Consider the following 12,276-nt stretch of genomic DNA (forward strand, 5'->3'; position numbering starts at 1 on the left):
AACAATATAAGGAGGATACGTTGATGCAAGGAGGTGGTCTTCCGCCACCTCCCTGGTTGTGTATGGGGAGCCAGTGGAGGAATTAGAACACTAAGAATAGTGAAGGTCGGAGCTAAGGCCTAGCGGCGACAATGCAGACATGGCCAAGTCATAAATGTGAATGACTGATAATCATAATGATTGAGAGATAGGGTCCTAACTGTTATTCAATAATGCAATGTGTGTACTCTGCTTACAAGTTACCTGATTTCTTTCAGATTTTTTTTCCCTGAAAAGTAGTGGGGGCCCACACTCTACAAGCTTTGTCTTTTTAGTGGGTCCCTCCGTTTTTTTCACACAATGCATATATTGAAAACCATTTCACTTTCGTTATCTTAGCACCTATTGCAATGTATCGCTACTGTTAGTTTTGTTTTTCCTATTATTGTTGCCTTCTCTGTACAATTGTATGCATTGTTTTTGTCACTTAAGAAAGTGAGATTTATGTTTGTATATTGTGGAAAAAACGAATAAATATGAACTTGAACTTGAACTAGTGGAAAGAGTAGGAATATTTTCTTGTATACTCCAGTAATTGCTAAAAGGAGTAGGGGTCTACAATTCTTCTGAGGTTCATAATCGTTTATTGTTATTTTTTTCTATTATTACAATTATTTACTATTCTTATCATTATCATTCTTTAATGATACTAAAAAGATGCTGATGTACGTTGTCATGAAGTTTGCCTCATCCCGATGTAAGAGGATAGGCCTATACTTGATGTAGGCTTTCTTTTATTCATGGCAACAAAAAAAAAGAAATAAAAAAGAATATTCTCTTTTCAGATATGGAGACTATGCAGCTTCAAGATTACTTCTCTTTTCAGATATGGAGACTATGCAGCTTCAAGATTAGACTCATTTTACCCTGTCGGCTACATCAAAGAGCTAGTAGTTCTTTTGCTATGTTAAGAGTGTCTAAAACAGAAAAACAAAACAAAACTGCGCAATATCGATTTGTTGTTGTTGTTTTTTTTTATTTCAACCCCTGCATACGTCTTCATTTTGACATTTATCATGACGTGCAGCCATAGGCCTAAATAAACTGGATCGTGTTTGTCACTGGTAGCAACGGAAAAGCGCACTATAAATAATAGTAATAATAATAATAGCAACCGTGACAGAAAGTACGGTTAATTTCACTGATTTGGAAAATATATAAAATTTAGATACAACTGACTTCTCTTTGGGCTATGGGTTGCCTAACATTACAATTTATTACACATACTGAAAGATGATAATCGTGTCTAAAACATGGGCGGGTGCTCCATAAAGGTCCAATGATCCTAAAGATCTTACACGTCACACCTCCTGTCAGCCTCGTGTGTCAGGGTGAGTGTGTGTGGCTTTACCAAAGATGATAGAGCGCGGCGCTCTATCATCTTTGGCCTTTTACCCCTATGGTGGTACTATGTACCGAATTGCGCGCAAGGGCCATCGCGCTCTTCATCCCGGCCATGCTATCACAGTACACGCCTCGCCAACCCGTTTTTGGCTGGCTCTATTCTCGATCTCGCAAGTCTCATACAACCGTGGTATGCGTGCGATGAGCGCTGGAGATCGTGATCGCGTGCGTGGACCTTGATGATAGATGAGTGTACTTTACCATTTGCCTTGCACAGTGTTGTTTTGTGTGGCTTTGGCTGGCTAGCACACCATCTACTACTACGATACGGCGGCGCGGCACACACAAGCCTGCATTGCCATTGGGATATCTGCGTGCATGCACCATTGTGAACTCAGAAAAGGCCTCGAAGAGAAAGGACGTTCGACAATGAAATTAATTAATTACGTCACCTGCACAAACCAGAAATGCTCTTGAAGTGAAAATTGATTTCTTGCGTATTACATGGACTTATCAATGAGTGACAGAGGTATTAGAGATCAGGATTAGCCATGAAGAAACAGAAGAAGTTTTCGTCCTTAGTCGGACGATCGTACACTGTTGGGCGACTCCAAGTGACCGTCGATGAAGTTATTGCAGAAGGTAATGATCGAGAGTAAACGTCGTTCGTTCTTGCCCTCTCGCATGTCTAGGTCATTGTTTCATGTATTTTTCCCCCGCAATTTGTACTGTCCTTATTCACTGTTTATGCAGAGAAGCCGAGAATCCTTTGTTACTTCTGATTTTGCAATAGATGGTTTCTAATTTAGAATCTCTACAAGGTCCAACTTCAGTCTATGAATATGATAAATAGACAATAGCCTATGTATTAAATTCAATTGTAAATTTAATTGTCTCTAACAGTTATGAGTTTAGATGTCAGTAGTCTAACGTTAAGTTAGACCTGAACTTGGTAAGTGTAACATTGTTACTAATGTTAGATAGACGACGTGTTCTAAACATATACACGTAGGTCCTAACTCTGTATCTATAGACCTTATGCATTGACGTCATCACTCGCTTGACAACCTCTCGCGACGCCATCTTAGAGGGCAAGCGAAGTCCTTGACATCGCAGAGGCGTGCAGCTAGTTATGTGCTTTTCCTATGCGCGCTAGCGGCGATCGCCTCACTCGCCGCCAGTCCCCAGGCTAGTGGCAGGTTTTTTTTACCATCAAACAAGTTTGACATGACATGACACATTATGCAGCAATATTTGGGTAATTTTCTCACATTGTGCAATCGAAATACTCACAGTAACTACAGAATTCATAGGTTATATCGCAGAAATTTGTATCCATAGCGCAACATCGCCGTTCGCTGAATGTGTGTCGCCATTTTGAATTTCATTAGCCAATCACATGCGAGGTACGTGTTTTAGTAAAAAACACGTAGAAATCTACCTCGCATGTGATTGGCTAACGGATTCGTAGGTTGATGAGCTGTTACGACCGCTGGTAGTTGCATCTTTTTTCATGAAAATTGTGCCAAAATGTTGGATATATCATTAACCTGGTGAGTGCAATGCATACATCAAATGTCGATTTTGCTATACAAGCTTGAATTTCCCGATCTAGGGCTGTAGATTACATGCAATAGAAAAGACAGTAAAAGAAACACCGATGTTGTGTGTAAATGCCCATTGCCTCGCGTGTAAAAGCACGCTCTAGCAACGCATCGCTTGCCCTCTGAGGGAGGGCGCCCTTCAGTTAGTAAGACCGTGTGACGTCATATGCATAAGGTCTATTGCAGTCTAGGATCTATCAGAAATGTATTGCACAATGTTGCATAGAGACTATGCTGTGTTAAGTACGGCACTCGCACTCCCGGTTGCCCGGCTCTGTCCAACAACATGGAGTGTCGGTTGGTAGACTCTAACACTGTAATAGCTCTACTATCAGTTAATAACACGTTACTAGAAACTCTTAATTTACTCTGTCTGAATGGGTGCTACCCCATACAGCGACAGGGCTGTGTATCTATTCTAATAGTTATCTGACTCTGAGTGCAAGAAATGATGCAGCGGCGCCAAGTGTGGCAGTGCAGTGTATGCATTTTCACACTTCAGTCCACACTGAATCAAAGAAAAGAATAAACTGATATATCTGCCTCTTGTTCGGTTGCCTGGTGAAGGGTCTAGATCTAGGGGCAGGGCTGTTCATGCCAAGTTTACCCCATGCTGTTTGGTGTAAAGTAGGCCGAGTTTGGGCTCTACATGTAATTTATATGATCCCTAAAATCTTCTGACTTTAGCACTAATGACATGTATGATGACATGTATGATGACACTCAACCCGAGAGCTAAAAATCAATGTGCAATGATTGTCGTAGCCAGTTGAAAGAAGTTGGTTGAGAAATGCATTTGTGTGTGTGTGTTTGTGTTCTTGTGCAGTCTGTGAACTGCATCTCTTGTCAACGCTTCCCAATACCCGATTCGGTTCAAACTTATACAAGTGATTGAGACTAAAGCTATATACATTGTATTAAGGATATCCTGTAATTTTGGTGCAATTTTTGTTTCCGGAATTTTATTTGAGATACAATGTATCTTCATGGACACAAAAGTCAACAAAAGTACATCAATATATTATATTGTTGCCATGAAAATCCCACCCAAATCTTAGATATTTAAAACAGCTGGTGAGCGCACAGTATTTATCGGATGTTGATTTTATGATGATGTTGAGTTTAAATTTGCCTATCTATGACTGAATTAGACACAATTGAGGAGGGTGAGTATCTCACCCAGCATGTCCATAGGGACAGTGGTTAAAGAGGAAATTCACCCTATGCTTCAAAAGAAAGAGAAATGTTCTGTACAGAACGATACAAATATGACTAAATCGAATAAGAAATAGGAAAATATGACATTTTGAAATTTCAAATTTTTTCAGAAAACATTTCTTGACCAGTCCTTACGAATATTCATATGAGCACTTGTTGATGATGTCATGCTCTCACAATTTCTTCATTTCCATGTACAGAAATGACAAAATAACACATTTCAGCTGTATGAATACAAAACTTGCCTTAAAACTACCCAAAATAAGAAGAACAAATGTTAGCTCTGATATACAACGTACATTTGTATGTATGAGGACATGCTTTTACTTGTACACTAGCTACTGTACATACAGCTGTATAACAATTTTTCCGAACTTCATATAACATACATGAAAAATTGTAAGGGTATGACATCAACCCGCTCATTTGAATATTCATCAGGACTGGTCAAAAACTGATTTCTGAAAATATGCGAAATTTCACATTTTGTATAACTCCATGCATGGAAAGAGAATCTAATGTACGTGAGTTAAAGGTCCAGTTTACCTTTGGGAGCAGTGATTTCAAAAATGTTCAAGATATCACATTTGATGCATATGTGTAGGTCTGTTGTATCATAAAACATCCTACCATATGAAATATTTGCAATAAAACCTAAAATATAAGGAGATATCAGGGTTTTTCTCAGTAAACCGTAACTGTATACGGTTTAGTCTGGAAACATTTTTATTATAACTATTGTTAACATTTTGTGTATTTAACAACACTTAACATCGATTATACGGATTCAAATTTTGACAGTGGTTGTTTCTATCCCTAACTCACATTTTAAAACTATTTTAAAGCACTAATGCTTTCATCTGCAAATGGTAAATTATGCCTTTAATCTTTACATGTACATGTACTCTTGTACATGTACATGTACAACAATGGTTGTACAAGTTGTATGCGTTGTATGCATATGAGTTGGTTTGTTTTATACTAGTGGTGTAGCCAAAACATTGAGTGTTGCATATCCCTGGAAATATTTAGCACTTTTACGTCTTACAGGATTTTTTGATAAGAGTAAAATTAGCTGCAAAATGTGATAAGGAATACTCTGTTAATATGTTGATTAAAATCAAGAATGAATATTTGCATTTATGGCTTGATTGCATTTGCATATAATCCTCCGGCTTCGCCTGTGGCACACACTGTATACTGTACATGATACTCATAGAGAGATGGAAAGAGATTTTTCCACCTCCCTAGGGTACCTTGTACATGTACATTGTATTGCACTCCCCCATAAAATTGTCGTCACTCACGCTGACTTGTTCCATTTTTTTTTCTCCAGGATGAGGTTGTCGGGAACACTGCAATAATTACAGTGTATTAGTCAACACAGCAAGCATGTTCAATATCATGATGCTTGTCATGCATTTCACTGACTGCCCTTGCCTCATTCAATGAACTTTTTGTCATAACAACTGCAGATATTTAGTGATGATGGGATCACGAGATCTCACCAGCCTGACACTCACTGTCCCCTCCCTAACCCAATTCTTCTGATCAACAAAGCACAAAGTAATGCATGATCACCTTTCCTTGGCCAGCCTGCTCTTTAAGAACAATGCAGCAATATTTTGAGTGTGAATTGTTTGTTACTGGAATTTCAGGCATTGTTGTAATATCCTCACTCAGATAAGCACAGTATTACGCTGTAACGGGTCAAGGGACTTCTTAGGATAAACTTCTATGAACGTACGTGTAGGCCACCAAAGAGTTAAAACAGAGGGTATTGCTCCTTGACAGAGTACTGTATACGCCTAATATTTCGCGACGTTTTCATTTTCATGAGTTTTGCGAAATTAGAGACACATGAAAATATTGACTCTGATCCCAATGTGGATGTGACGCACACGTGTGGGTGTACATTTCTCCATTCAGTACAATTAGACTCCACGATTGCGAATTTAACCACTCGCGAAATCATTGGGAATTCCTGATTCGCAAAAATCTAGACTTTCGAAATATATGGCGCATACGGAATATTTCTTCATTCTCAACTGTTTACCGACTTCATTTTCTCTCCCTTCATTTTGTGATACATCATTTGAAATAGTATCACATGTCTTTGTCACTTCTTTCTCTTATTTCCTCGATTTTCCAAACTTCTTCTTCCTTTCTGGTTCACCTTTCTCCTCCATCAGTGATCAGGATGAGTGCTCTTGTAGCAGAAAAGACCCCTCTTTGCTAAAGTTTGCTCTCTCTTTCAAGGGTTTTGGCAACAATGAATGTATACCACTGGTAATAAAGGCAGTAGTACAAACTAAATCAAAATGCAGTGTAAAAATTTATACTTTAAACATAAAAACGTAGAAAACATGCTGGAACACGCTTTAGCGGAGTTATGTATTTGAAGTGTTTGATCAAATATGCCAGATTAAAACAATGGAAGGTTACAGTACATGTGCAAATGTCGGCATCATGGAAAAATTAAGTCTTTAATTTTCATTTCATTTCAATTTGAACATGTCTAGGAAAACAGAAATGGTGTGTAACTTTCAATTCTTTTCTTAACTGTTCTGAACAAATCCTTGTATTTCAGTTAAAATTCCATGTTGAAGTATGTATACATCGATGTACAGCTTCAATGAAATGGGAAACTTTTTTTCTTCGTCTCCAAATTTCCTCTTGGAGCTAGAGCACACTGAGCATGACGTCAGAGTATTGAGAGATGTTACACTGTACATTTCAACGCTTCAGAACCCCAGCAAACATTTGCATGGACTATAAAAAGTTGTATGAAAAGTTGTCACTCCATCTACATGTACCTGTGTAACACCTTCCTGCCATAATAAAGCTTTCATAATTAAGCTGTCATGCATCTGTATGTAACTAAACCATTTTGTCATTTCCAAGAAGGGAGGAGGGGCATTATTAATGGAAATGTAACTTGAACCAATTTTTGTGGTACAGATGACAGATACAGTCTGGAAGTCCAGAAAAGAAAGAAATGTCAAAGTTAAGGCAGGGCAACACACTAACCCATTTTTATGCCTCCGCCACGAAGTGGTGCCGGAGGCATTATGTTTTCGGGTTGTCCGTCCGCCCGTCCTTCCGTCCGTAATGAATTTTGTGGACAGCGTAACTAAAAAACCTTTTGAGGTATCCTAATGAAACTTGGCATGTATGTGTATTAGGGGGTGAAGTTGTGCCTATCAACTTTTGGGTGCACATGCTCAAGGTCAAAGGTCAAGGTCAAAAACGTAAAATTTTACTATTTCCACCATATCTATGCAATGCCTGAAGATATTTTCTTGAAACTTGGTGTATACATGTATTACCCAATTAAGATTCTTTGGTAAAAGTTTGGGGTCATGAGGTCGAAGGTCAAAGGTCAAAGGTCAAAAGGTCAAGTAAAAATATTAAAACTTAACTTTTTTTCTCTGTATCTTGGAAATTGTTCAAGGTATCTTCATGGAACATAGTATATATACATGTACTGACTGGCAGTGAATATCTAATGAATTTAGAGTTCATGGGTCAAAGGTCAGGGGTCAAAGGTCAAGGGTAACACTTCAAAATTTTACTATTTCCCTCATATTTATGCAATGCCAGCAGGATTATCTTCTTTCTTTTTTTACACTTGGTGTATGCATGTATAACCTAATAGAGATTTTCTGGAAGCTTTCATTTTTCTTCTTTTTTTTTGTTTGCCTCAAAGGTCAAAAGGTCAAAGATCAAGGGAAAGTGCTGAACTAACTTTTTCCTCCGTATCTCAGAAGTGGCTCAAGTTATCTTGAAACTTACTAGTATTTATGCATGTTCTGCCTGACAGTGATTATCCTATGAATTTTAGGGTCAAAGGCCAGATGAAAATGGTAACAATGAACTTTTCATTATAGAAATTGCACTTTTTCTCCATACAGTTGAACCTCTCTTATCCGGCCTCCCTTTATCCGGATCTCTCTATTATACGGACGCAATCTCGCCGTGATTTTTTTTTTAAATAATTACGGGAGGAAAGGGGGATTCCCAACTCCTTGACAACTCCTCCCCAAACACACATGAATTACATATTACTTCCAACATGATTAACATACATTACATCAAATTTCCTTCCAAATTCCGTACCTCCAGACATTTCAACATCCCCAAACATCCCCAAATGTAACAATGAAAAGGTTGCAGTATACACATTACTACATGTGGTACTACAATGGGCTACATCAGTACATGTGTATGTATAATTATGTACATGTATAAAGCATTGAGTCTCCCGTATCCGGCCAAATCCCTTATCCGGATGAGCCCCGGTCCCGACTTGTCCGGATACGAGAGGTTCAACTGTACCTTGAAAATTACTCAATGCATAAACTATGAATGGGTCAAAGTCAAGTTAAAGTCCTTAAGTCCCCAAGTACTTGCTCTCCTATTCATCCAATTAAACCTAGGTCAAGGAAGATGAACATTCAACACATTTGTGACAAACTTGTCATTTTAATATTTTGCCAATTTTGTGAAAATGTAATCACACATTGTCTACATCTACTATAGACCTACATGTATTAGGAGAATCGTGCATTATGGCGGAGGCATACCAGTCGCCTTAGCGACATTTCTAGTTTTATTTTATTATTATCATTTTTTTTTTACTGGTCCATTACTCCAACCTGTCTGTCGGACCAGTAGGTAACCAGTTTGTCCATTTTTTATGATGAGAAAAACACTTCTTAGTCTTCACAATACAGTGGTAGACTCTCTTGGGATGCAATACACATCATGGTATCAATTGTCAAGCCCCCCCCCCCCCATCCCTTTTCCATTAGACACATACTGTATATAGGAGAAGGAGAAATTGTCGATGGTCGTGCCAGAGGCATGAACTTCATAATTTATCTGCTGTAAGGGTACGATACAGAGAATCCTGGAATGGGTAGACAGTACCCATGATGTCTGCAAGGCTGTGTGCGTCTTCATCAATTCATCAGGTCTGCTGTATTTCTTAATCAAATAAAAGCTCTTCCCTGCAAGTTCCCTCTTTGCCCTCTGCAGGCTCCAAGATAGGAAAACAAAAAAATCAATCTCACTTGCAAAATGGCCTTGATGCCCTTCGCCTCACCACTGGGGAATAACTAGAACATGGGACAAGTCAGGCAGCGCCAATAAAATGAGAGTGATAACCAGAACAACTACTTGAAAGTTGATAAATTCTTGGAAAATAGGTAGGAGCTAGAGTGGTGTTTGATTTTTGTACTACGAAACCATCCCCCAAAGGATATATGCCATTTTATATATATAGTTTTATTTTGTTTGTAGGATTTGTTTGTTTCGTTTCTTCGGAGCAGACAGAGTTATGATTTACTGCTTGGTACTGTAGGCGTACATTGTACAATGTCTTGCTCCTTTGGCGATCACATTCTCTCTTTAGCCCTTTTTACACTTGTGTTTCGTAACCCCGTAATTTCTCTGACCCAGGACTATCGTTAGTCCCGTACTAATTTTTTCAGCTTTTTACACTCGCCAATAAATCCCGTACTAAGCTCTTGTCCTGGGCTAAGGAGAAAACTGACCTTTTTACACTTATATTTCTTAGCCCGGTACTTTCCAAACCACATGAATATTCATGATTACACTGTGCACTGTACAAGTACACGCACGCACCGGCAGCACTTGATTACCTCGTTTCTGATTGGTCAATGGGGGGTCAGACTTCGTCTCCGTCGCTTAGCCCCGGATTACTTTTTTGTTCAGTTTACACTCGCTTGCTTGGCACCGCAAATTGCGGGGTTAGCACCGCAATTGTGGTGCTAACCCTGCTATTTTGCAGGGCCAGATAGTACGGGATTATCGGTGGGGCTAGCCCACTTTCGCAAAAACAAGTGTAAACAGAAAGTGGGCTAAGGAAAGTCCGGTACCAACGGTGGGGCTGAGGCCCCCCTTAGCCCCACTGTTGGTACGGGACTAAGCAAAAATTTGCAAGTGTAAAAAGCCCTATACTAGGCCCGTTCACAAACAACGAAAATCGAAATTTCAATCGCGATCCAAATTTCGATTTTTTTTTTTTGACCGTTCATACACAGGGAAAAATCGCACTTCGCAGCAAGGAAAGAACGATCAGTGGCCAAATTGCGCATGCGCGAAACTTGCATGACCGAAGACTGACCCCGCAGTCCCAATAGAGTTTCGCACACGCTATGAAAAATACCGATTTCCGAATCTCGATCGCGCTCACACACACAACGCTTGGCAAAATAATCGTGATTATTCTGAAAAATTGCACTAATAGTGGGAGTTGGATCGCGATAAGGATCTCGGTAATTAGTGAGATTTTTCTGTCCACACTGGAAAAAATTTCGAAATTTTGATCGCGATAAGAAAATCAATTTTTAAATCGCACTTTTTCCCTTGTGTGTGAACGGGCCTATCGTGTACTCTAAACAAGTCTCCCCCACCCCATGTATGCAATTTCAATTTAGATGCATGTGTGCTTGTCTGTGTTCACCTGTACGTGTAGGATTTTCTCCAGAGCTGTATAAAATGTGGCTATTACATATAACACAACTTGTGAATGTGAAAAGATGATGTGCTTATTACAATGTACACGTATACCAATTTTGATTGCTATTCCATCTTTGCTGTGTTTGCTGTTTTAAAAGTACATGTACATGTACAACATACTATATCGATCAATATACTCTGTGAGTAGGCAGCTGGTACTGAACTCTCTACAAGTGTACATGTACATGTTGTATGTGTGACGTTTGCATACTGCACAAGAAGATACCACCCCATGTTGCATTCTACAGTATATACCAAAAGAAACTTTGCGTTAAATTTACGTGTAACGCAAGCGCCGATCGGTACTGCGTTACAAAATTAACGATCACCGTGCGTGAATGATCGTTACAGATCGTTACAGATCGTTACTGTGCGTTACAGATCGTTACTGTGCGTTAATTTTTAGATCTTGCGTTAGCGGACTTGTCATGTGGACTGGCAAGAAATCTCGGAAATTGCGAGACTCGGAGATGCCTCGGTAAGTAACTGTCGTTCGTAATATTTACTACGGACAATTTCCTGCCGGCAGAAGGCATTTAAATAGCGATATCAAATACCGAAAAGATTTTGTAGTTGAGCAGAACTCCCATGGCAATGTCGTATTGTCATGGTCGTCAAATTTGTACTCATGGGCGCAGTCAATGGAATCGGGCAAGCAAAAATTTCAAAGCCACATTTTTCCCCACGCCACAGCCAACATATTCCATCGAACATTGAACCCATGATCATGAAATCACGCATACGCAAGCCTAAAACTAACACCGACTGTCTAACGTTAGCGATGTCATGATTTCAACAACTGTCAGACACTTACTCAATTCAGGAAGGTGCAAAAGTCCATTTATATTCCAATACACAACGTGTGTCTCGCCGAATAACTGGTGGTAGTGTGTGGTGACAAAGCCGAGTATTTCGGCAGTAAAAGTAGCTGCAGCAGAAGAAAATGTCTACCACTTTCTGCTCGCATTATTACACTGCCAGCAGGTGAGTCAAGTGGTGACTTGATAGGAGGCACGCTTCACATGAAAGTTTACCCAGAAACATGAAAAATCCCACGATGCCAAGGTGCCAGAGTGGGGAATGGGGAGGGGTGGAGAGAGAGAGAGACCAATCAACAGAAGAAACCGCGCGTACTGGCGCATTCTCGGAGGTCATGAACAGTCTGGGGTCTTGGAGATGAACAGAGAAGGAATGTTTAATTAAAGATAGCTCAAGTCGAAGACCCAGGATTACAAACGTTGATTCTTTTTTTCTCCTTTCATTTAACATGCCTTCACGTTTAGAAATGGTTGCACTCCTTAAAAAAAAAAAAAAAACTCTCCTGCGATTGTTAAAACGTCAAACTTACCATGAAAGTGCTACTACGTGTAATACAATAGTTAATACTATACCTATTGCTTTAATCATACAATGTATCTGTATAACACAAATTTGACTACCAATGACAATAAAAGATACTTGTATTTGTTTTGTGCGGAGATCTTTTTTTTTTTGTCTTTATCCTGACTAGTTCCTATAAAATTTC

The 12,276-nt window shown here is 39.3% G+C and overlaps 1 protein-coding gene across 1 annotated transcript in view; it reads left to right on the forward strand.

Annotated features, from left to right (window-relative positions):
- The first annotated feature begins 1,772 nt into the window (after nucleotides 1–1,772).
- LOC140228260 (uncharacterized) overlaps nucleotides 1,773–12,276 on the forward strand; it is an 83,305-nt gene continuing 72,801 nt past the window's right edge. The window contains exon 1 of the mRNA XM_072308487.1: nucleotides 1,773–2,025. Within this exon, the coding sequence (XP_072164588.1) occupies nucleotides 1,935–2,025 (91 nt within the window). The 5' untranslated portion in view covers nucleotides 1,773–1,934. The remainder of the gene's footprint in view (nucleotides 2,026–12,276) is intronic.

The sequence above is a fragment of the Diadema setosum genome, chromosome 5, assembly GCF_964275005.1.
Source record: "Diadema setosum chromosome 5, eeDiaSeto1, whole genome shotgun sequence".
Lineage (NCBI taxonomy): Eukaryota > Metazoa > Echinodermata > Echinoidea > Diadematoida > Diadematidae > Diadema > Diadema setosum.